We start from the raw sequence: 27,315 nt of genomic DNA, 5'->3' as shown, positions 1-27,315 counted from the left end.
ACATTTATTCTGTAACATTTGATTTTGATGGTCCCTTTTAAACATTCTGTTGAATATAAGTGACTTTGCAACTACATGTCAACTAACTCTCATTATGCGTAAAAATACATTATGCGTACATAAGCTCTGCTCCCACTTCCTGCCTGTGGCTGCTGGCCTGAAAAAATGCTGCCCAGTGTCACGCTGTGTAGTTCAGACACTTGCAAGAAGCAGGAGTCAAGATCCAAAGAAAGTATATTTTAATACGCCAACCAAAATACAGGGATACGTATGAGAAATCACTACACAACAACTTAACACGACTAATACCGGAACAAAGACTTACTCAAACTGAGGGCTTATATACACAGCAGACAAAGGGAGAAACTAACAAGACACACCTGAACTGAGGAACTTAATCAATATGTAACCATAGAAACAAACGGTGAGAAAGCGGAGGAGAACTTGACTAATTAACAGACTAGAAGATTAACGATTAAAGAATCTCAAACATGAACAGAGCAGAAGAAACAGATAAAAAAACAAAACTTAAAAGGTGACACTACATCTCACTCCTGGAAAGCACGTCCTCGCGCCGTAAAAAAGGGTTAGGAGGGTGCCCAGGAGACTGACGAAGGGCTGGAGAAGGGGGTAGGTGGTACCCCTCCCAGGTGGTGCCGGCAATACAGGAAGCCAGGGAGGTGCAGGCAGCTCTGGGACGGCCTGTGAGTGGATGTGTGAGGCCGAAACAAACATAACACCAGCAATATAAATGTTAAGGACCATCTCTTCGATTCCACCAGGGCAGACAGGAAGGGCAGGCTCTGGAATTTCACTCACTGGAGCGGACTGTGGAATTTCTCTCACTGGAGCGGACTCGGGAATTTCTCTCACTGGAGCGGACTTGGGAATTTCTCTCACTGGAGCGGATTCGGGGGTTTCACTCTCTATAGCGGATTTGGGGATTTCACTCTCTGGAGCGGATTCGGGGGTTCCACTCTCTGTAGCGGATTCAGGGATGTCACTTTCTGGAGCAGACTCCAGAACATTACTCACTGAAGCAGACTGGGGAATTTCTCTCACTGGAGTGGACTCACAAATTTCTCTCACTGGAGCAGACTCGGGGGTTTCGGACTTGGAGGTTTCAATCTCTGGAGCAGATTCGGGGGTTTCACTCTCTGGAGCGGATACAGGGATTTCACTCTCTGGAGCGGATACGGGGATTTCACTCTCTGGAGCAGATTTGGGGATTTCACTCTCTGGAGCAGACTCCGGAACTTTACTCACTGGAACGGACTCTGGAATTCCACTCTCAGGAACCTAGAGATATCACTCACTGGAACAGACTTTAGTGCAGACTCTTGAGCAGATAAGATGGTCCCGATGTGAAGGGATGTGAAGGGTTTGGTAGCAGGCTCGGGGTGAGCTGGCGCACCCAAATGTTTTATGGATGGGACTGGACGAGGGTTTGTATTGTCTTCTTTGATTTCAACCACAAAATCAGAACAATATAGCCAGAGGACGTAATTAATGAAATTGAGTAAGGGTAAATTATAATGACCAGGAGACAGGAACTGATATAACTCATCATCCACTCCCATCCGAAAGTAGGCATTGAAGCGTAGAATCGCTCCAGCTCACCAGATGGGAATAGTCTAAAAATTCCTCCACAAACCGCTCCAGGGGGCCTCCATTCTGTCGGAGGGAGAGATGTTCCTCAGCCATTTTCATGATCTCGGTTAAGGTTCTGGTATTCTACCATGGTGTGTAGTTCAGACACAAGCAGGAAGCAGGAATCGTTCCAAAGAAAAATGATTTTAATACGCCAACCAAAATATAGGAATACGTAGAAAAAAGCACTATACAACAACTAAACACGACTAATACCGGAACAAAGATTAACTCAAACCGAGGGCTTATATACACAGCAGACAAAGGGAGAAACCAACTAGAACTGAACTGAAGAACCTAATCAATATGTAACCATAGAAACAAACATGGACAGAACGGAGAAGAACTGAACTAATTAACAGACTAGAAGATTAACAAAGAAACTCAAACATGAACAGAACAGAAGAAACAGATCAAAAAACAAAACTCAAAACATGATACCCAGCAGCAGATGGTCAAATTACAAATGTGTTTTTTGTGTGTGCATGTCTGTGTGTGTTTCCAGTTAGCTTATGCTAAGCAAGCTAGTTAACTATTTAGCCTAACATGCAAGTTGCACAGAATCATAGCAATCCGTGTAGAGTTGTGTGCTATCAGTGTTAGTGTAATGGTGTAGCAGTGTTCAGTTTCTTAGAATATAGGTTTAATGCTAAGTTAAAATATCCAGATTAATTCTTAAATATATTTAAACTACACATATATTTACACTAAATGCTTGTATCAGACTTTACAATCAGCCATCCCTAGGTGCAAATAGGATAGAATTTCACTTGACAGCAATCCATTTTCATTCTCTCAGTCAGATGTACACTTACTTGGGCCATGTCCAGGTAGAGCAGGACATCTCCATCTATATCAGCTCCCATCATAGCAGCCTCTGTCAGTACCGTCACAGTGTACAGCTCTATGACAGACACACAACACTCATAAAAACAACAGAATATGTCAAAATTATTTTTTGGTTTGTATTTTTTTATTTCCTCAGTTAATAAATGACACCCTACCATTTGTTAACAATAGTTAATGTTCCATTTGCTAACATTAATTAATTACATTATTTAACATTAACTAAAAATGAAAAAATAACCCTAGAGCATTAAAGGGGACATATCATGAAAATCTGACTTTTTCCATGTTTAAGCGCTATACTCGGGTCCCCGGTGCATCTACCAACCCAGAAAACGTAAAAAAAAACCTGACAAACCAGTTCATGTAAAGGATCGGCCCTGTTCTGAACGGGGGCGGGGAGCAGCAGCTCATTTGCATTTAAAGGGATACACACAAAAATGGCACGTTTTTGCTCACACCCAAAAAGGGGCAAGCTATAATAAATCATCTCAGGGATATTTTGAGCTGAAATTACACAGACACATTCTGGGGACACCAAAGATTTATATTACATCTTGTGAAAGGGGCCATAATATGTCACCTTTAAAGCATTCACAGTTAATGTTAATTTCAGCATTTACTATCGCATTATTAAAATCAAAAGTTGTATAATATTGGTAACAGCATCCTTGTTACACTTTACATGTACTTACTATAGTAATATACCAGGTAAATTAGGAATAATAATTACATGCAACTGATCCTAAACCAATACCTAATCTTAACCTTAACCCATTAGTAAGTGCTGTACATGTTGTTAATGAATATAGTTACACTTTATTTCGATGGTCCACTTACTTATTATGCTAACTATAGCCACCGAAATTACCTGGAACTATTTGACCCAGGAACTTTTTCCCCAAGACCTGTTGCTTTCTGCGTTTACACCGCGGTTTAAAGTACCATGAAGATTAGGAAAATTAGTCTGGTGACGCAGGACTGCACGCACCGCAACAGATTTTTAAAAATGGTGGTTGAAATGAAATGCTGCGTGCGCTCAACCAATCAAAATGCAGCATGAACTCAACCAGTTAGCTCTATGTTCATAATAATAATAATAATAATTATGTGTTACATTTATATAGCGCTTTTCTAGGTACTCAAAGCGCTTTTACATAATAAGGGGGAATCTCCTCAACCACCACCAATGTGCAGCATCTATCTGGATGATGCGACAGCAGCCATATTGCGCCAGAACGCCCACCACACACCAGCTTATTGGTGGAGAGGAGACAGAGTGATAGAGCCAATCAGTATATATATGGGGATGATTAGGAGGCCTTGATGGACAGAGGCAAATGGGATTTTTAATGACCACAGAGATTCAGGACCATGGTTTAATGTCTTATCCGAAGGATGGTGCTCTTTGACAGTATAGTGTCCCCATCACTTTACTGGGGCGTTAGGACCCACACAGACCACAGGGTGAGCACCTCCTGCTGGCCACACTAACACCTCTTCCAGCAGCAACCTAGTTTTCCCAGGAGGTATCCCATCCAGGTACTGATCAGGCTCAACCCTGCTTAGCTTCAGTGGGCAATCAGTCTTGGGCTACAGGGTGATATGGCTGCTGGCTGAACTTTGAAAAAGTACTACCTCGTAAGCAGGGACTTCCTGAGGGGGAATTTTTTACCTGGAACTTCATTTAGATCCTGTGGTCGAAAGACACCGAGTACCACCCCAAAGTTCTTAGTTCCTGGGGAAAGTTCATGCAGTGGAAACGCGGCTTATAAGTAACTTTGCAACTACATTTGAACTAAATTCCAATAAAGTAGCCCATTGGTAGACTGTAGCAGACTTTTAGTAGCCTGTTAGGTTAGGGTTAGTAGAATAAGTTGACATGTAGTTGCAAAGTTATTTATAGTCAGTAGAATGTCTGTTGCGGAGCATCAAAATAAAGTGTTAGCAGATATTAAGCAGACAGTCTACTAATAGTCTAATGAGAGTTAGTTGACATATAGTTGCAACATTACTTGTAGTTAGTAGAATTTCTAAGTGGACCATTGAAATAAAGTGTTACCATTACTAATACTCAGCACTTAAATATATAATTACTCTGTAACAAGGACACCTTAAAACTACTGTTAACAAAGATTTAAAAAATACCTTTAACAAATGGTGCATTATCACCAAAAACGGTTTGTATGTAGCTTTATTTATGTACCTGTCAGCGCAACCAGGTGAGGCAGACAGAGACGGTTCGCAAGTACAATGAGTTCCATGGCATCCAGATCTGGGCGAGAGCAGAAGCGGCCCGTATAGAGATACTCCAGCACAGCACGCATGCAGCTCCGTGTAGTGTTAGGAAACAGCACCTGACAAAACACAGCAACAATCTCAAAGAGAGGGGAGGGGGGGGATTTGATAGGATTCAGCTGTGTTCATCAGTAAAGTCCAACTATAAGCATTCTGTAGATAATTGATGTTGCTAACATTCTGACATAGAGTGGGGTCCAAAAGTCTGAGAGTATCACATGAGCACTCCATCTTTTCAATGTCTAAGTATTTGTTTTGTCCTACTTTTGCTTAATAGGCAGCAGCAATCAAGCTGCATGAAATCATCAAGTTTCAAGTTCTTCGGCATGATCCAAAGAGCATCTTTAGCTTCAGTAGAAGCAAAAACATCTGTCTGTACAAGAGATACATGATCAATGTCACAAAACTACTTATTTGATTAGTGCTCTAGATATTCTGAAAATCTGAAATATTTCCATACAATATATAATATTTTACTGTATATTTTTCTTTGTTGGATTTTTTAGCTCTCTTAAGTAGACACAACTAAAGTAAAACGCAAAACTAAAGTAGTTCCAGGCCAGTTCTTTACTGCATTACAGTTCTAAAATGATGTTTGGAATAAGAGCTTTGTGTCGTGACTGCATTACCATCTCGGGTGTGCATTACTTTTTCTAATCCTTTAATGGCCTGTCGTCAATTATTCCTAACAAACTACTTACATAAAATAAAATAAATTGTAACACTATATCTCCTAATAATATGTCTTATACTTAAATGCTTAGTTTTAAATCTCTGTAGTTTGTGTTGTGCTCGGTTACGAAGGAGGACAATCGTCAGAACAATCACCTTTGAGTGTAAACTAAACGAGCCAATGGACATTGGCGTGCAAGATTTGCATCGTGCACCCCGCCCCATAAAGCGGGTGTGAATGGAAGCGCACTTGCAGCGCACATTCAAGTTTTCTGCTAAGGAGCTAAGACGGTGTGTCCTGCTGTTCAACGGTGATACAGCAATTGTGTCGACGGGACATAACGTCTCCGTTCCCTCCTTCAGGGAATGAGGGTTAAAAATACGTAACCAAGATGTTCCCTTTCAGCCAGTCACGTTACGTCAGAACTGAACTGACGAATTGGGATCCCTACCAAAGCTATTGCTTCCCTTTCCAGCGCTTCGTGTCAGCCACCTGGATCCCCCTGCACCTACTGGGGCAGAAGATAGGACAGGGCTTTACACAGAGAAGGTCAATCACTGCTCTTCCTTCTGACTCATACCATGAGACTATTGGATAATAACACTGGGAAAGCGTGCCTTTTCCAAGCGGAAAGGAACGATATGGAGCGATACCACATCCTGCCAGTAGGGAGGTATCATGTGAAGATTACACATATGGATTGGCCGATAGGGTAGTGCAACATATGGTAGGTCATATGGTAGGTCTCTGGGGTAGCTCCTAGCCAGGGAGTCATAACCGCCGACAGGGAAGCCGTACCATGGAAAAATACACATGGGATTGCTGTAGGAATCATAACATATGGTCACTTAGGCTAGCACAGGGGTCGGCTCATCTTGGGTCTGGTACGTCAAGACGATGGCATCCACTATCCAGTGGGCCAACCTCTGCTTAGAGAAAGCATTTCCCTTCTGCTGGCCTCTATAAAAGACAAAGAGCTGGTCTGAGGACCTGAAGCTCTGCGTTAGGTCCATGTACAGTTGCAAAGTGTGGACAGGACAGAGCAAGGGCCGGGTCTGCCTCCTCCAGGGGCAGCGCTTGCAGGTTCACCACCTGGTCCCTGAAAGGAGTGGTGGGAACCTTAGGCACGTATTCCGGGCCAGGGTCTCAGAATAATGCGAGAATAGACCGGTCTGAATCCCAGGCAAAAATGCCAGCAGCTCCCCAACCCTCTTACAGAAGCCAGCTCTGCTGACTGCAGTGGTTCAAAGGGCATTCTCTGTAAGGCTGTTAGCACCCAGGAGAGGATTTAACCTTCTCGCGCCCCTTAGGTACCTGATGATCAGGACATGCCTTCCCACAGATTTACCATCTACTACCATTGAATATCATGATGTATATAGCGGCAACATACACTTTCAGGGTGGAAAAAGACAGCCTTCACTCCATTGTACTTGATCCAGCCCTTCCTGCTTGAAGGAAAGCACAGCTCCGATCGGGCATCTCCGGTGGTCTTCTCATTGAGAAGAGCACCACTCGACGAACAGGTTCCACTTCAAGGCTTAGGCGTGCCTCGTAGAGGGCGCTCTCGCCGAAGTGATGGTGTCTACCACCGCCTGGGATAGATCACCGAAGTCCTCCGCGTCCAGTCCAGAGACCACACGTGGAGGTTCCAGAGGTCTGGACGCAGGTGCCATTGGGCCATGGGCCATTGGCCATTGGGTGTTCCTCAGTCAGGGAATAAAGTGCAAGCTGTACTGCTAGCAACTCAAGGCAGTTTATGTGCCAGTGCAGTTGGGGTCTCATCCAAACGCCTGAGACTGCATGCCCGTTGTTCGTTTGGAAACAGGCCGGGTTGATTGTCATTGGCACGCCCATCTCAGAACTCTGCCGTGAAGCCAGTGCTTAAGCGGCCTCATATGGAGCAGTCCAAGCAGTGTTACTGTGGCTGTGGATCCCATATACCCCAGGAGCCTCTGAAAAATGTTTAGTGGGGCCGCCGTCCTGCCCTTGAGCAAGTTCAGGCAGTTCAGTGCCGACTGAGCACATTCCTGCATCAGGCGTGCTGTCAAGTTGACCCGAGTCCATCTCCATACAAAGAAAAGATATCCTCTGCACGAGTTTGCTCTTTTCCTAGTTGACCCGAAGCCCCAGATGGTTGAGGTGCCTGAGAACCATGTCCCTTTGTTTGCATAACTGCTCTCGTGAGTGGGCCAGTATGAGCCAGTCGTCGAGGCAGTTGAGAATGCGAACGCCGTGCTCCCTCAGAGAGACGTGCTGCTTCCACGACCGTCGTGAAGATGTGAGGGGGCAGGGACAGCCCGAAGGGGAGGACTTTGTATTGATATGCTGACCCTCGAATGCAAAGCGTAGGAATGGTTTGTGCCGAGGGATAATCAAAACATCAATATACGCATCCTTCAGGTCGATAGCTGCAAGCCAATCTCGGAGACAGATGAATTAGAAAATGCGATTCTGCATTAGTGTTTTGAACGGGAGCTTGTGAAGGATGCGATTCAAAACTCGCAGATCCAAGATTGGCTGTAACCCACTGCCTTTCTTGGGTACAATGAAGTAGGGGCTGTTGAACCCTGACTTCATACCGACAGGAGGGACCTAGGACCAAACGCTAGATCCCCCATTTGAAGGACAAGCAATCCCATCCGGAAGCTTCACAGCTTGTGATGCACTAGAAGAGTGTGGGGCCCGCGGAGATGTACTCGGCGGGGAAGCCCTCACTGTAATCCTCAGGTCACCCTGGCTATTCGCTGAAGTAGTCCTCCCCTGAGAGGAGGAACTAGATCAGGACATAGCAAAGGGGACTCCACCTCGTTTGAGGTACTTGAGTCTCGACCGCAGGAATGATGCGCTGGGTTGCCGTGACACACACTCGAATGATGATTGGAGAGCAGAATCTTGCAAATTGCAAAGCTTGAATGTGCGATGCAAGCGCGCTTTCAATCATACCCGCTTTGCGGGACGGAGTGCACAATATAAATCTTGCACACCAATGTCCATTGGCTCGTTTAGTTTACACACTAAAGTGATTGGGCTCTCAGGCGAGATCCCAATTCGTCAGTTCAGTTCTGATGTAACGTCGAACGTGACTGACTGAAAGGAAACAAATAAACGTTCCTCAAAAGCCATTTTGTATCATATTTGATACATTTGAACATGATTTTTCTAAAAAATAATGTATGGATAATTTGAAGTTGATTCAGTCCAGTAAGTATTCATCTTAAAATATTACTAACAATATATGTTTTTCCTATGTTTACTTTATACAAATCATTAGAGATCTTACAGAAGACAAGTGAACCACAAGTTTATTATACTATTATTATACTAAAAGGCCTTACTTGCTAAAAAAGTCAATCAATCTGACAATGACAATGTAGTAAACTGTTTACAACAGATTTTTCAGCAATATTTTGATAATGTTGATCACTTAGAGGCCTTGGAGATTTTTGTATCAAATATGATTCAGTAGGCTTCATAGGGTTAAAACTAGATCCATCCAAATGTTGAGAAATAATCTGTTTGTCCATCAAAAAAAGTTTATTCAAAAGTATATCCATCTGATCTTTCCGTTCATCAGATTCCTATTAAAAACTACACTGGGTCACGTTTTACATGAAGTGTCCATTAAAATACAGACCACAAACAGTAGTTCAGTTTTACCACTGGTACTGGATATATGTGAATGCACGTTACCTCTTTTGTACAACTCTCCACAAATGGTCCACCAAACATGGCTGACATCCAATCACAGCTAGAGATGAGCAGTGGTTTATGGGCCATAATGGTGCCATCATCCAATCTGAACACCACATCTGTAGCACAGGACAGAAGACCTTTTGTAGCTTTTCAAATCAACATTATAATGGCATATCATTTCTATATCATATAAACATGCTTCACTCTCTGGTCGAAAAAAAAAAAACCTGTTCAATATCAAATTCGACCAATAGGCTTTTTGACCATATCATCTTGATAACTTAACAGTGGCTCAATATTACATTCCACTAAAGCTCAATCATAGTGCTAGAGTCAAGTATAAATAAATAGAAGTGTTTCTCAGTGTTTATGATAAAAGCTCGGTCAGCATTACAAGACAGCTTGATGTCCTCCAAACCCTGAGAGTGCTGAAAAACACAATATGTCCACACCGGTTCTCACTACCAGAAGAGCACTGATTATGAAACCGAAAGCCAGCTGACAAAATATGGGGTCTTGTTTTTCTCTATGGGGGTGAAAAATTAAGCTGAAGTAGAGAGGAAAATAGCTTGAAGGGATATTCTGCTTGAGCCCATCTGACAAATTTGCTTTGGTTATATGAAAAAATGCTGTTCGACCTTCCGCTAGGATGGACACTGTACACCCAATGTGTGCAGATACCAAAAACGCAGAAGTTTGCTTTTTAATATACAGCTGACAGTTTTATTCTACATGACACAAGAAGGTTGGGGTGACAAATATGGACATTTGCATAAAACAGGAGAAGGAATAGCAAAACTAGTCTAAATTCTATGCACAGTTAGTGTAACCGACAAATATAAGAATGCTAATCCTTTGTGCAATCCTCACAAACAAACAAACACCTACAGATTTTTAAGACTGGGTGATATATTGAATATTCATTACATAATTGTGATAATTTAGCTGGTGATATAAAAATCAAGCACTTAATAAATGCAATAATTTTAATGCACCATTAAAAATTTATTTGAAATTAATTTTAATTTGAAACCCTGAATCAACTATTTGATTGTGTTACTCAAAATCTCTCTAAAAAAAATGGGTGAATTCATGTGGCAATTTTAGAGCAATTACATTTGTAATTGTGTAACTGCCTTGAAATGTACTTTTAATTTCATGTAAAAAAAAAAAAATATATATATATATATATATATATATATATATATATATATATATATATATATATATATACATATATATACACAGTATATATGGCAAGCACCCTAGTCCATCTGATTAAAAAACAGCTTTGCTTTTTGGATGACTAGACAATTTTCTGGCCCATCCCTAATAACTGCCAAGCATACATACAGTTCACATGCCTCTCACCAGAGAAGGTCCCTTTGGCCAGACATTCTTTCACTCGATTTGTGCGTCTCACATGAAAGGCCTTGGTGATCTCCTGATTCATGAAGGCCTCATCGTTCAGGATGTTAGCCACCATCATACGCAGGTCAAACACTTCCAGCAGCTCCGCGATGTGAGCCACCTGCATTAGCTCTTTCTCCCGTTCATCTAGTTTACCTGTATACAGGTACCGCAACACGGATCGGAAGGGACCGGGTTGCATTGAAGGGTCCATGTGCACAACAGTCATTTTTCTAGGGTTGAAGGTGACGGGGTCATCCACCAATTCTTCTTGGATGCTAATGAAAGCACGACTCAAGGCAGGGAACAGACGACCACGGCGATCTCCGTCGCCTTTTAGAGTTCCATCACTGGTGCAAGAGCGCAAGTTTGCTCTATCTCCGTCATCGCTACTTTCACAAACGTCAAAACTAGCTGCACGCATCAGCAAATCGCGGCCAGAAAGTGGTGGTCCTCTGGGTCGTTCTCGCTCCCGTTCGGTCCCCTCAGAACCACGTGGTTCGGTCAAGAAGAGATCGTAGAACTTGGACGAGGATGTGGCAAGGTAAATGCGATGGGCGAAGATCCTCTGCCGTTCCTGGAGGACTAAGATGACGTCAGCGCACAGCGGGTCCTCCAGCAGGCGGCTAGGGTGCTCTTCTATGTTACTGGGAGGGGCGGGAACGGTGATAATGGGTGGGGGAGGTTTAGGGGGAAGGAAGGGAGCTTGGAGGAGTGGCCTTTGAACGTTTCGTAAATGAGACTTCCAGAACTGCAGATGGCGGCGGGAAATGAGGGCTGCACGGATGGCGTTGTCGAAAACGTCCTTAACCCCGAACTGAGCAACTATGCTGGTCTCATAATACGGGACACCTAGTTCTTTAGCCACCTCACGGCCTTTCTCTGGTGCCAATATCTCATTGGATTTGATGGGTCTGGAACAAAAAATAGCATTGTGTCATCATACTAAAGGACTAGCCCTCTCCAAAATGAAAATTCTGTCACCATTTACCACCCTCATGTCATTCCAAACCTGTGAGAAAACCAAAAGACTTACTCTTTACTGTACAATGAAAGTGAATGGGCATAGGTCAGGGGTGTTCAAGAAATGCTCCTGGAGGGTCAACGTCCAGCAGATTTTAGCTCCAACACACCTGCATGAAAGTTTCTAGTGGCTTTGTCCAAAAGCTCAAAAATACGGCCTCCGCATGCAGCATACATAGGTAAGAAGGCAACTAGGCACACCAGAATGCAATGATCATGTCACATCCTGTATACAGCCATATCCCCCGGTTGCCCACAAAAGCTAAGCAGGGGTTGAGCCTGGTCAGTACCTGGGAAAACCAGGTTGCTGCTGGAAGAGGTGTTAGTGAGGACATGCTCACCCAGTGGTCTGTGTGGGTCCTAACGACCCAGTATAGTGATGGGGACACTATACTGAAACAAGCACTGTCCTTCGACTGAGATGTTAAACCGAGGTCCTGACTCTCTGTGGTCATTAAAAATCAGTTTCTGAGGTACCTTCATGCGCCAATGCCGCTGCCTGCAAAGTCATTGCCAGATAGGGCAGTGAGGCTATACGTCATCTCCCATAAGCTTTTAGACGTAGCCAGCTTAAGCAGCTGACTTGTTTTCTCACTGCCCTATCAGGCAATGACTTTGCAGGCAGCGGCATTGGCGTATGAAGGTATCTCAAGAAACTGATTTCAGACAGACTTCTGAGGCAGCATAATAGTTTAATGATCTACAGCAGATAGAGATAAATAGAGAGAGCTATAGTGATAACTAAGCAAATAATTACTACAATACAACATTTCTTGCTAGAAATGACATCAAAATTGGTAAAAGTTGGTGAAAAAATAACATTTACACAGAAACTGACCACCAACTGCAACTTTCAGACGTCATACTTATTTTTTGCTCAACTGTCACAGAATGGAACACACAGGATTGTGGGATATCAAAGGCAGTGAATGATACATCAATGCTGCCTTCGAAAATCAAACAGATGAAGGTAGAGGACGTGGCGCGATCACTGGATTCGGACGTGCCTGGCTGCCTTCCTACTTTTGTATCCTGCCCACGGAGGCAGCATTTTTCAGCTTTCGGACACAGCCAGTGAGTCTGAAGATCTTGATTAGCTGGTGCAGGTGTGTTTAATCAGAGTTGGAGCTGAACTCTGCAAGAAAGTGGCCCCTTCAGGAGCAGTATTGGACACCCCAGTATTGGACACACCAAATATTACAAGGTAGCACCATTAAAGTACCTTCAAATTAGTCCATACATCTCATACACAATATTATGAAGTTATTCAATAGTGTTGCATTAGGAACAGATTGCAATTTAAGTCATTATTCACTGAAAACTTCCCCTTAACCACTGCTCTCAAAATTTCACGTTCATTTGAATATACAGCAAAGAGTCAAGACACATCGCTCAGAACAGAAGTTCGAAACAAAATGAGAGTGAGTATACGATGACAGAATTGTACTGTTTGTAGTGACCAACTTATTTAAAATATTGTTACAGAAATGGTAGTCAGTAGAATTGATAGGGACATAGGTTTACAACTGGGGTGGGGGTGCAGTCCTTCTCCTGGAAGGCCACAGTCCTACAGGGTTTGCTCCAGCCCTATTTAAACACACCCAAAGTCCCTTTCAAGGAATGTCTGTTCACTCGACGGCCATATTTGCAACGCCTCTGGGCAGCTATTTTGGGCATCCAAGACCTATCTATTGGAATGGGAGAATCCTGAAATCTCAAAAACTGCTTTCCGAACTCACAATTAAACAACATATTTCAAATCAGCAACAAAAATCGTACCTGAATGTTGTTTCTAATGCTCAAATAGCACTAAAAAAGCCTATTTTTCGGACTACACAAGCCAATGTGCAGTCCTAAGCGCAAGTCTCAGGTTTCTATGAGAAGGCTCTTTTATTTCTGCCATATTCTGCCACGTATTCTGCCATATTGCGTGTTGCAGTTTCTCCCATTCATAAGTAACAAGGGTGAACCGTTTTTGTATATCTATAGATTTTGACACACCTGAGCCAGCTAATCAAGGTCTTCAGGATCACAAGAAACTTTCAGGCAGGTGTGTTGGAGCTAAACTCTGCGCAGGTACAGCATTGACGGCTACCAATAGTTACCTGGCCAGTGGGCGGCGAGCTCTGTTCACTGCCTCCAAGTCAGCATACCGCAGGTCTAGCTGGCAGCCCACTAGGATAACAGGAGCTCTGGGACAGAAATGCTTGATCTCAGGGTACCACATTGTCCTCACATGGTGGAGGGAGTTTGGGTTTGCAATGGAGAAACACAACACCACCACATCAGACCTGTTAGCAAACCAGAGACAACTCATTAACTAAAATTGTTTAGGTAGCTGGGTGACCTTTTTCGGGTCACCTTTGACCTCTGTACAGTATACTATAAGCTTATCAGTGAGAGCAAAGTTTAATCTGATACAGTTCTGTAGAATGTGACAATTTCACATGTTTGTGGTAAAACACAGTTGTAAAGAGCTTGAAAACAGGTTTTATAATTTTCTTTTTTATATTCCACATAGTCTGTTTGTCCAGTATTCTTGCAAAATATGTATAACATCCAAATAATGACAACAATAAAAATATCCCTAATAATTTATAAATGAGTATACTTCATTTAGTATGAAGTAGAAAGATAATGATCCAAATTCACCTGCCATACGCAAATCTGCGGTCCTTGTGATGGTCACCAAAAGTGTCCCAGAGACGCAAGGACACGCTGACATCATCCACCACATCCCTGGACCTTTCTAGAACCTGGCCGGGAAGACACATCTATCACATGCATGGAGATTTACCCGAGAAACTGCGTACAGTACATTTAAAAAAAATTTTTTGATAATTTATCAGGGAATTTATAGATTATAGTGGCATCCATCACATGTTTTTCCATCAAAATTCCTTTTATATACCTTTCTTTGAATGAATGAGAATATGACATTAGGCATTCCTCACCTCCTGGCAGACTCTGTACTGATCTATTGCCCAGACGGTGGGCACATGAGTGGCAAGTAGCTGGTACTGTGTAAGCGTCGCATTGCAGGCCCGGGCACAGATTAGCCGGGTCTTTCCAACTGCGTTGTCCCCAACCACCACACACTTGATAGTCTCGACATTTGGTCTCTCATAGTCCATGTCAGAATCCATAAAATGGTGCCTTTAACATACAAAAAAATATAATGTAATAGGACTTACAAACTGTTAAATATTTATTTTTGTGCAAAAAAAAAAAAAAGTTGCCAAGTTGCCGTGATATTTCTTGCCAAGAATTTACCACAGATGAACAAACAGATGTGAATATTGGTTCATCATTGTATTACTGTTAAATGGGTCAATTAAGTTATGTCATGTTTTTGTCCTAATCCATTTAATTTAATTACATTTAAAAAAAAAAAATATTTGAAAAAAAAAAATACATTTTTACAAAAAAAAAATACAAACTTTTTTGAAATAATACTCTTAAACATACACTCATGTGTATTGTAGATGCAAGGAAAATATATTATTACGTTTTACTTGATAAACCACTTGAAATTACTAGAGTAAATAAATTTTAACTTTCCTTGAAAAAGGCATGCATTTTTTCCAAAACCAACCAAAACAGGAATACAAAGATTACATTTCTAAGAACTTGGTATACATTTTAGGGTATGTTTACACAACAACAGTGTACTCAAAACATTTTCGTGTACAGATGACAACGTTGTCAAAATGATCCCCGTCCACACAGATCCGCGAAAATTACTAATTACACTGTATTATTCTGCCAGGCCAGTAGTTGGCGATGTCACTTTGTAAAGAAACACTACTTGCTATAGACTGAACATGTAATACACATGCGCAGCACATCACCGTTTTCACAAATTTACGTTTTTGTAGCTGTTTACACAGAGACAATAACAGAATCATTTTCAAAAATGTGCATTTTCAGGCTCCCAAAACGCCGTAGTCGTGTAATTGAATGGCCAAAATGCATAAAACTTTTCTGTTTTTAGTTGAAAACAGTGTCGTGTAAACCGCCCCTTAGTTTTTTTTTACAATCACTTGGACCAACTTAATTTTGTAGAGTAATGTAAACATGGATCATGTAACATATACTCCAGTGAATTATGAACAGTAGAGTGTGTCATTCTTGTTTTGTAAAGAAATTTTTCAAAAGCAAACACGTATAATGCTACCTGTTGTTAGTGTTTTTTTAGGTATTGGTTTTATGAGTGATTAAGTTTGTTGGGTGACAACCTTTGCTTGTGTTATGGAAGAATGATTTGATTTGAGACATTTATTAAATGTTCTTTATTTTTTTATTTTTTTATTTTTTGGTAGTTTTAGTGCATTTTGAATGTGAAATTAACTGCTCAGAATAACTGTGTGAAGAGTTTTGAAAAAGTAAACCTAGTATTGAGATATTTGTCCCAGCGATTGTAAAATTATAAAATAGATTTTTACTCTTAAATGTGATTGACTCAAATATACAGACGACTTACAGCATACTGTAATTAAATCTAACAAATGTAATTTCTTAAAAAATGATCACAAATAGCAAATATACGTAAATGAAAGTATTCCAATCCCATGACTGTCATCAGCAAATTCTTAGTCATTCACACATCTCGACTTCCTCCAGTCGGCCCTCTGAAAGTGATCTCTCTGAAATCATTGTGTCCCAAACAGACCTGATTCATCATGTTGAGCAATCAGAGAGTGCCAACACATAAAATCAATAAAGGAACAACCCCTACGGCAGGTGTTCTCAACTCTGGCCCTCGAGTTCCACTTTCCTGCAGAGTTTAGCTCCAACCCTGGGGCGGATCTACAAAATTACATGTATGGGGTGGCAAGGGGGTAGCATGAGGACTGTGAGAGGTGGCAACACCAAAGCAAACAAGCATTCAATCATATGTACTATCATCTAGTATATAGTATCTTTAGTATATATCATCTATAGTAAAATATTGCTGCAAGGGCAATCGTCGGGGTCCAAGCACCAATGGCCCAAGTGAAGAGAACACTTGAACTTAAAAGTCCTTAAGACAGAGTAACACAAGACAGGAATCATGGCAATAAGTGTAGCTTGCAGTGTTTTATTATTCATACCACAATAGTAATACATATCTTTATAGAAATGTTATAATGTATATTACCTTACAACCTTAAATACAACTTTATTTTTGTTTTAAATAGACAGCAATATATTTGATCATACCTGGCAACTTGAAAAATATGTTTTTTGGGGGATATATAAAAGTTAAATAAACATTTAATGATCTATAAGGTCAAAGATTTCTATGTACAGTAATTTTATAAAACTATCCTGTCACACCATACAAATTAATTAAATAAATGCATTTTTTCCATTCAACAAGATGCAAAAAACAATAGACTTAAAAAGTTCCTTATCTAACTGTGCGTTTAGTTGCTAGCTGCTATTTGCTTTCAGTGATCGGGATCGTCAAATATATCAAATAAATGAGATCAAATATATAAAAGTGAAGTCTCAGAATCCGCGCACCACAAATATTCTACACAACACAGGTCAAAATAAACGATTAGAAGTATTGTGGAAAATAATACTATATAAATAATGGAAAAACAGTCCATTTGTTTCTGAATTGAGCAACACTGGTTGTGTGTTTTTAGCCCCTTTCACGCAGAGATTCCTGAAAATACACGGATAATGTGTCCCAGGATTTGTTTGATTTTGGTTCATTCACACTGCCAGTGATTTTCCGGAATCTGTGAGTGCGTTCACACACATCCCGTAAAGATCCCGTAAAGACACGTGACGTGAGGATGTGATAACTCCTGTCAGAATCAGATGTCAGTTCTGCTGATAACTCCTCTTCGCCATTTCTACACGAAGACGAGTCCATACTCCCCAGTAGCGCTATGCTGTAGCATAGGTTGTAGAAAGGTGATGGCACGTGCGTCATCACTACGACACACCCCTTACGGCATTGGTCCTGGCTTTTGTTCACACAGGGCGTGTTCCGGGATTGATCCCGGCAATGTTACTAGGTCCCCATCCCGGCATCAATCCCGGGACGTGTTTGCATTCACACAGAAGGCACTCTAGCAATTTTACAGCATTTTCCCGGGATCAACGCGCTGTGTGAATGGGGCTTTTGATTCACCAAAAATAACTGGTTCATAAGAGTCATATAACTCAGGAGAAGTGAAGCTAACACTGGATTCGGACACACCTTGATGCCTTCCTACCTTAGAATGCATTTTTAGGCTTTTGGACAAAGCCAAGATCTTTAGGAAGAATAGAAAGCTACAGACAGATGAGTTTGATCAGGGTTGGAGCTAAACTCTGCAGGAAAGTGGAACTCGAGGGCCAGAGTTGAGAAGCCCTGCCCTACACTGTCTTCATAATCCTCTTCTGTACCGATGCCAATGTCATCTAATTTGGCTTCAGAGTACCTTAAAGCATGGGTACTGACAGCTCCTGGTAGAGGTACAGTAGCCGTGTTTCCACTGTCGGGCCAAAAGCGAGCATTCATAGTGCGTGCCAGGGTCAGTTGCATTTCCACTGTCACGTCCAGGGGCTTGATCGTGCTTCGTCGGGGCTTTATCATGGTCCAAAGTGGGCCAAGAGGTGCTTGAGGAGTGGTCACGAAAAGAGGCGATGTTTGAGAGTCAACACCAATGCTCGTCGTTTAAAATGTTTTCATGTCAGGCTAACAGCTAACCTCAACATTAAAGACATTTAAAACAATTTTTTAGCTTAAAACTCACTTTCAGACACCAGCAAGTGTGTGAAATAACTTCAGATTGCGATTCTGATGACAGTATGAGGCAGAGTATATTTATACAGTGCTAAAAAGCTTACCCATTGTATAAATATACATAATATAAATACACATATGATTAAAATACCTGAGACTGTTTGAAGAATTTAGACAAAGCATATAATATTCGAAGTCTGAGGCTACTGGCCCCATCCGGCGCGCTGTTAGCCCTGGCTCGCACTGGCCCGACAGTAGAAAGGCAGCTATTGGTCCCTTGCTTGAGTGGGCTTCATTTCAGTCCCTAACCCTACCTCCCATGCAAATGAATTAAACACTTGCAGCAACACACATAAGTATACCTGTAGGTGTTAAAAACCATTAATTCTACAAAAAAACATCACATGACATGAGTTTGGGGGTTAAGGGTGTGTAACATAAAAATAAACTGTAATTTAATTCAAAAGCACCAGACCTCATTCGTTTTCATTATATTTTTCAAAAATGTACGTTTTGTTTTAAAGAAAGTCATACAATTTGGAATGACATGAAGGTGAGAAAATAATGACAGGAGATTCACTTTTGAGTGGACTATTTCTAAGTCGCAGTGAGTGAAATGATATTTAATTAAGCTCAAAGCTGTTACCAACTTCACCATCACAGAGGCTAGATAACGTCACTAGAGGTAAAAAACTTTTTTTTTAAAAGCTGATGGGGTTACCAGCTGGGTAACCATAAAAACAGGAACAGATGCTAATGATAAAATGCAGCTGGAGTGAGATGTTGCCTTTCTCTCTTCTGTCAAACATGAAAGACGATAGTTTGAGAAGGTGCTGGGGGATTTAAAACCACTTTCTTCCACTGTTTAATTCTGATTGAACAACAAGCATAAATGACACATTGCATAATATTAATAATAAAAGTTATTTAGATTAAGATTAAAGATAGAAAACATTTTAATATAGCCTATCTTATATCGGACTGTCTAAGGCGGGCTTTGTTGGCAGAGGCTATTTACACTAACTCCGCCCACTGACGTCTGATTGGGCCAGACAAAATTACAGTAGCAATATGCTGCGTCCTAATTCACCTACTTATACTACGCCCTAAAAGTATGTACTCTATTTGTGAAGAAATAGTATAAACTTTTGAGTGTGTAGCAAAAGAGTAGACGAGCTTTGGGACATACTATCACGTCATACAATTGCATCTTTAATGGTTGCTCTCTGTCGCAGTAAACTGGCCTGTCAATCATCTTGTCACAGTTAAATTCCACCACATTTCATTTAAATTCCTACAATATCGGAGAGAAATGCAAAAACACATTGATCAGCAGTCGCAGGTCTTTCATGCGGAGACTCTCCTCATATTAATGCATAATAATGATGCATTTAAAAGTTGATGGCCAAACGGATCTTTAAAAGGTCCACATTGTTATTGCAGATGAAATAGAACACGGATAACATTAAATACTTTTTTTTTTATCAGGTTAAACTTTGATTAGTCACTCAAACCTTTATCTAAACCTATCACCGTCGGTCGCGCATATCCGCCATGTTTTGTAGTTTTTTTTTTACTTTTTACTTGTGTTTGTAGTTCCTCCTCCAAAGCGCAATGGGTTGTGGGCAATATTAGCTGTTATAGTGAGCATGGATTCACACTTCGAAAATCCACCGGAAATAGTAGACCATTCAGGGACTTTTACATACTCTTTTCAACATACTATGCTTTGGGACACACTTCCTCTAATCTCACATACTATTTAGGATGGATAGTATGGACATTGCGGATGCAGGGATAGTGTAGGTGTAGGCCAAGTTTTGACGCAAATGTTTGAATCCGCCTTTTGCCGAACTCGCTCTACTTGCTTTTCTCATCACATATCGGAAAGGTATTATTTTCAATAAAAATGAAAAAAACATTTGCAAAGAGGAAATTTTGGGCCCTATTTTAACGATCTGAAACGCAAGTGTCAAAGCGCAAAGTGCAAGTAACTTTGTGGGCGGGTCTTGGCGCTGTTGCTATTTTCCCAGCGGGATAAATGACTCTTGCGCCAGGCGCAAATCTAAAATGGGTTGGTCTGAAGTAGCTTCATTATTCATAGGTGTGGTTTGGGCGTATCGTGAAATAAACCAATCAGAGCGACATCTCACATTCCCTTTAAGAGCAGGCGCGCTTTGTTCTAAAGCGGATTCCTATTATAACGGCGGATTTGCCAGACGCGCACCAGGAGCGGTTCACAGCCAAGGAGAGCAACGCTCTCGTCAGGGACGTTGGGGATGGAGAAACCCACCCAAATTAACTTCGGTTAAAAAGGCGTATGATAATTTGGGTAAATGTGTAAGCTAGATGTATGCTTTTATAATAAATTGTCTATCTATCTATCTATCTATCTATCTATCTATCTATCTATCTATCTATCTATCTATCTATCTATCTATCGTTCTATCGTAATAATTTATGATTTGCAAAAATGAAAACTGCTGCTTCTGTGTAGATGAGAGAATCAAAGTGTATGCGCGTTGTGCACACGCTACATTGATTATGGCCAAGCATGCGCCCTTAAAATAGCATATGAATAACATGCGCAACCCGCCACTGACTTTAAACTATTTTTTCCTGGTTAGTGGCGCAATTGTTTTCTAAACCTGCAAAATAGCATGAAGGAATGTTTGCGCCGGGACACGCCTCCTTTTTTGCGCTGAACCGCCCCCGGGAGCGCAAGTTCATTCCCTAGTTTAGCGACGTGCTTTTGTGGAGGGAAAAGCGCGCTTTGCGCGGGTGCAAAATAGGAATGATACATGCGTCGGTGTACAAAGTCAATTGCGCTGGGTGCAAGATAGGGCCCTTTGTGTCTAACGTTTGGTTAGGGTTAGGGAGGGCTTTGTTTTCTCAATAAGGCAGCATCCGTTTAATAATTTTAATAAATATAATAAATTTATTGCATACCATTTACTGTACAACAACACTGAGGTGCAAATAGTATCTGCCACTACTTATAAGTATAAATATAACTACTAATTACACTTGCAAAGAAAATACTGCTACTGTATAAAATGATTTTCATGATTTATCACACCTTTTTATCTTTTGTCAAATCAACTTAGAAAATGAATGTGGTTCAGATAACATTATTTTGAGTTTCTATTTATTAAACCAATCTCCTTCATTGTTTTAACACAACATTTTAATTTCACTGAACTCAACATTTTAAGGCTACCAGGTAACCTTCCTTTTTTAAGTGGTTAACTACCAATATGTTATTTTACAGTGATTAGTGCAAAGATCACCATATTGTATTGTACTGATTCTATTATATATAATCAGTATGGTTATGTATATCAGTAGCCTACACTGAAAAGTGTAGAAAACGTAACACACATTGAAATAAACATGAAAGTACTCAAATTACGTACTCCAATAATCTGATCCAGTAATAATCAGATCCAATAATACACATAACCTGTTAATGATCATCTTGGGAGATTATATCAATATGGATATATTAGTCTATCATGTCATTACAGTTAATCATTCCATAACTCAGTGTTAACTGATGTCAACAGTTATCAAGTTACAATGATAGCCTGCATAATCATGGCTGAAATATTGATTAGATCATAAGCGCATAAAAATCCACTATTCTTCATATTACACCATCGCAATAACCGTACATAGCCTAAAGCAGGCACAAACATTCTCAGCTCTACGTCGCTCGGAAATAAAGCTTATATGCTACATTCATGTAGAAGTATTCCACTGAAAAGAAGTTATATAAGATACAGTGCATTATTACCTCGTGTCTTGAAAATGGAGGTGGCTGGTATAGCAGCACAGTCTTTGGTTTCCAGGGAAACGGAATTAAGCCTATACTCTATTACTGTACCACGAGCCACTCTCACTTAATGCAATTTTATTATAATCTAATGAACAAGGAATAGTTTACCGCTAACGTCTATCTAAAAAATGATATGCATCATCGACAGCAGATCAATAGCCTAATATTGCATTTAAAAAAAAAAAACGTAAAGTAGCTTGCAAAGCGCATGAGCGAGTAACGAGACTCCTTCAGCTATAGACATCTGCTATAAACACAACCTACAGCAATGATCTGCTATAAACACAACCTACACCAATGACCTGCTAATACTGCTATAAACACAACCTATACACCAATGAAAGAGCCTCTCAACGCCGTCCAATAGCCCGATCAAAACTATCCATCTCATTCATAACTCGACCATAGGCTACTGAAGCGTTACGCCTTTCAAGACAGTAACCTAATGCTTTAAGATTCAGTAAGCAAATCATTGTTAAAGGTTAACTCATTCATTCATTTAAGCTTTTTATTATAGGCCTATTCTTATTCTTCTTCTTATTATAAGGCAATAAATATGAAATTTATTAAAATAAACTAGGCCTACTTAAAAAATAAAATACAAATATTTATTTTTATTTTTACAAATTAAAATAGTATTTTACTTAATAGCTCAATTCCTTTTAAAGAGCAGGCTACGTGTGAGTGAACTTGACAAATACTGACAATAAATGGACATTTTTTGGACACTCGAACGATAGGCCATACTGAAGGATGATGTCTATCCCGTTTGCATTATTACATTATTTCTGATAACTCGTTCTCACAACAATGATTTCGAGATGCATCGATTCGATATTATCCGCCGCATTTTCTCAATGAATAGTCTGTTCATTCACCGCCCCTTTCTACAGGCTATTATAGCCTATACAGCAGATGTCTTCTTGAGAAATGATACTTTTAGTATCGTTTTAATAAATAACAGCGACTTAATATCTTCATGAACCAGTAAGCATAGGCTAAATAGACTGAGACACACACACACACACACACACATGCTGCGGCTGCTCTTACCGCATCACAGGGAAGTGTTGCATCGGCTCGGCCGATATGGGGAAGCGACAGAAGAACAAATGCATCGGATGAGGATGGAAAGCTGGAACTAAACTTCATTTTCGGATCTAGAATATACGGCTTAAAATCGCTGCCGCCGATCAAAACGCGTTCGAGAGAAATTGCTCTATGCTTCTCCTCAAACGCCATCAGATGAAACGGAGACTTTTAGCTCAGGCTCGGTGGCGGGCAGCAGGGCTGGACAGACTCTTATGTTTCCTCAGTTACCGTACGAACTGTACAACACAGGCACAACAACACATCAGTACTGCACATTCACTGTAACACAAACACACCGACCCTGTTCACCTGCTTTAGCAAGGGCTAATTTCAGTCTCTCTATCCTTTAGCAATCTGACCCCTGGATAAAGAGGTAATGTTTGTGTTTCCTCTTGATTTTTTTTTAAGATCAGAGTCCAAGGGCCTAATCTGGGTTTAAGAGTAGCTAAGCACTACCTTTAAACAATCCAGATTTGATATGTGTGGAGATTTTATATAGAAAATATATAGGCCCTATATAGCAGACATTAGTAGCCTAATATGTGTTTTGGTTCTTTGAGTTTAATTTCTTTACCTGTGTTTAGTCCCTGTGTTCTTGGCTATGGTTTCGTATTTGATTTTTCAGTCCTTTTAATGCAAGTTTGGGGTCAGATTGATTTTTAAAAAAAATAAATAATAATAATAATACATTAATACTTTTATACAACAAGGATGCATTAAATTGCTCAGAAGTAATAGTAAAAACAGCTATAATGTTACAAAAATAAAATCTATTTCAAATAAATGCTGTTCTTCGATAAAAAACTATTCATAAAAAATAAGTACTATTCATCAAAGAATCCTGAAAAAAATATATCACTGTTTTCTTGGGGTGTAACGATACTCTCGTCACGATTCGATACATATCCCGATACTGAACTCACCATACGATATTATTGCGATACTCCTAGACATATGGTAAAAGGTTAACAATTTTTTTTGTTAGCAATTTCAATTTTACTTTTGATTAAAATGCTACATTTATTACAGTGTGGGTGTAAATGAATAGACTTGGACTTGGTACTGATAACATAATGCACAGGACAATGGTGACACCAGAATAAAAATATTCATGATTCTGAAGCTGAAAATACAGAATTATTTTAGACGAACATGCTTTCACTCTGACTAGATATATTTAAAATAATGTAGGCCACTTTTTACTGGCAACAGAAGACATTTGGCATTATCAGGACCCACAAATATTCCCCCATTGCATTATTATACATTATATTTAACATTATATCATAGTTTAATGTAGTACTGACACTAAAACTCTGTAAACTTGATTTTTTTCCTCACAGTTATTTTTATTTTGGGTGAACTATACACAATACATATTGTCACAATCCACGATACATATTGATGCATTTTTGTACTGCGATATATTGGGACACAATATATTGTTACACCCCTATCCACAACAATATGAAGCAGTTTTCAACATTGATAATAATAAGAAACTGTTCTTGAAAAACAAATTAGCACATTGGAATGATTTCTGGAGGTTCATGTGACACTGAAGACTGGAGTAATGACTCAAAGACCACACACATGAGTTTTTAGACCTGGCTCACATTGTGCTCTACCCTGATGGGACTGTGCTTGAATTATTATGTGGGACTCAATGGGCAGATGAAAGCCCACCTTTCAGGGGATGGTCCTCAAGGGACCTTGTATGTGGAGTGGATGCTCCTATTATGTGGATCCCTCTTCACAGTGAGTGAAGAGGAGAAGCCAGTGCCCATGCAGACCCTCAGCCAGAGGTATGGTTCATCGCGTCTGAGTCCCAGTCCGTCCACGAGTATAGACTTTGGCTCTGTCTTGGCCTGGCTCCACCACAGACTTCCGGGCCTTTTACTGCGCTTGGTCCCTCCACCCCTTTGGCTCTACCGAGGCCCTCCATCCCTCTGGCTCCACTGTTGTTCTCACTCCCACAGGTTTACCCTCAGCCTTGCAAAGACCACCTCAGCTCTGCCTTGGTCTTCTGTGCCTACAACATCGCCCTTTGGCTCCCCTTGGTCTCCACCTCCTTTGGTTCCGCCTCAGTCTCCCAATCCATCAGCTCTGCCATGGTCAGTGGTCCAGCGAGCCACACCATGGATCTCCATATCACAGTGGCCTCTTCCTCTGCCGACATAATCAAAAGTCTAAGTTGGGGGGGCTTTAAACAAGTAGCAGTAGACCACCACGGAGGATTGTGGATCCATGTGGATTTCCAGTTCCGCCATGGTCCCTCCTCTGCTGGCCTGGCCAGGGTCTTCTCCTCCTCCAGGTCCTCCGTGGCAAGCCGTTGTATATGTTTTTTTTCTCTTAACCAAGATAGCCGACGGATAGTCAGAAATGCCAAGTTGCTCTAAATGTCATATTTACCTGTGCCCTTACTGTCTAACACAGGGGTGCCCAATCCTGCTCCTGGCGATCAACTGTCCTGCACAGTTCATCTCCAACCCTAATCAAACACACCTGAAGCAACCAATTAAGGTCTTCAGAGCACGTCAGGATCACTTGAAAATTAAAGGCAGGTGTGTTTGATTAGGGTTGGAGATGAACTGTGCAGGACAGTCGATCGCCAGGAGCAGGATTGGGCACCCCTGGTCTAACAGGTAGGCCTAGGCCATAAAGTTATGAATAAAGTTATCAAACAGTCTGCACTGCATAAATGATAAATTAAATATAGACTAATCCTTATTAAAGCTACAAAAGTTATTTAGTCAAGAGCAGTGAGTAATTTTCTCTGTTCCCTTTGTTCTTTGATTAACTTTACTGACAGAAAGCTTTGTTGGCTGCTGTCTCTTTAAGACCAGCCGCTGCTGACAGACGCTGATCTCACACGTGACTCATTCTCTCACAACTCTTCACGTTCATCATAAGACTGCTCATTATGTTGTGAAGATACTCGACAAAACGGACATTTTGGCATAATTGTGTGTGTTATTGTAAGTTCAAGCACAAAAGAGAACTGTATTCTGGCGTGCTGTCTGTGCGCACGATACTAGCGCGTGTCTTTCTGTGTGTGTGTGTGTGTGTGTGTGTCACAGTCAGGACATTCACAGGCAGCCCTTGTCGCACATAATGGTTTAAATTAAAAGCATTTGGATGAATAAGAGCGGGATCATATAATGTAACACTAGCCAAAGGATGACAAAAATAAACGGATGCTGCGTTAATTGCGTTAAATATTTTAACACGTTAAACTGTTCAAAAATTAATTGCACGCGTTAACGTTGACAGCCCAAATTTATCTATTTAATAAAATCGCAACGTTTTGCGTCATATAATCGCATAGGCTTGACATTGCGATTGCGATATGATTAATCGTGCAGCACTACTTGTGATCAATTACTTGTTAAAAGTAATCTGATTACATAATGCATGTTACTTGTAATGCTTTACTCCATACATCAAAAAAGTAATCTGATTACGTAACGCACGTTACCTTTAATGTGTTACTTCACTCACTACATCAAAAAGTAATTGGGAGAAAGAGTTGGGAGAGGAGAGGTGAGTAAGTAGGTCAAGTGAAAAATCACAAACACCGGTGTCTTGTTGCAGTAATTGGCCTGGATGGACTGATAAAAGCCACCGGGAAATGGGGAGTTGCAGAGAGAGACTGGTTTGTGGACTCGTGTGTATTGAGACTGATTGCCCGCCGTGAACGGAGATACTGATTCACCAGGGTCCACCGTCACTCCATCACTACGATCCCAATCACCAGAAGACTAATCACCAGCACCTGCCACTCATCAGTATGCAAAGCACACACCTCAGTCACATTCATTGTCTGGTCTTGTGGACTACAGACTTTATCTCTATCACTCCTCGTGATCCTCTCCGCTGCTCCTCTGAAGAGCCCTTCCTCATCGTCCCCTGTCTTCATCATCCTTCACTCCCATACTCACCTGGAAACCCCTTACCGTCAGCAACTGAGGTGTGTGCACTCCATCATTAACGGACATTACAGTCACAACCTCCAATCACCACCTGCAAAAATAAAGAACATTGTTATTTCACTCAGTCAAC

General features: G+C 40.9%; 1 protein-coding gene across 1 annotated transcript in view; it reads right to left on the bottom strand.

Annotated features, from left to right (window-relative positions):
• rhobtb2a (Rho related BTB domain containing 2a) overlaps positions 1-23,576 on the bottom strand; it is a 39,650-nt gene extending 16,074 nt beyond the window's left edge. Inside the window, exons 1-8 of the mRNA XM_084087796.1 lie at positions 23,215-23,576; positions 14,551-14,752; positions 14,249-14,352; positions 13,702-13,887; positions 10,535-11,487; positions 9,161-9,279; positions 4,703-4,853; positions 2,466-2,554 (exon numbers count right to left, since the gene is read on the bottom strand). Of these exons, the coding sequence (XP_083943922.1) occupies positions 2,466-2,554; positions 4,703-4,853; positions 9,161-9,279; positions 10,535-11,487; positions 13,702-13,887; positions 14,249-14,352; positions 14,551-14,752; positions 23,215-23,279 (1,869 nt within the window). The 5' untranslated portion in view covers positions 23,280-23,576. The remainder of the gene's footprint in view (positions 1-2,465; positions 2,555-4,702; positions 4,854-9,160; positions 9,280-10,534; positions 11,488-13,701; positions 13,888-14,248; positions 14,353-14,550; positions 14,753-23,214) is intronic.
• Between the last annotated feature and the right edge of the window lie 3,739 nt (positions 23,577-27,315).

This window comes from Abramis brama (assembly GCF_963993115.1).
Source record: "Abramis brama genome assembly, chromosome: 16".
Classification (NCBI taxonomy): domain Eukaryota; kingdom Metazoa; phylum Chordata; class Actinopteri; order Cypriniformes; family Leuciscidae; genus Abramis; species Abramis brama.
This window is presented reverse-complemented; position numbering and strand designations above follow the sequence as displayed.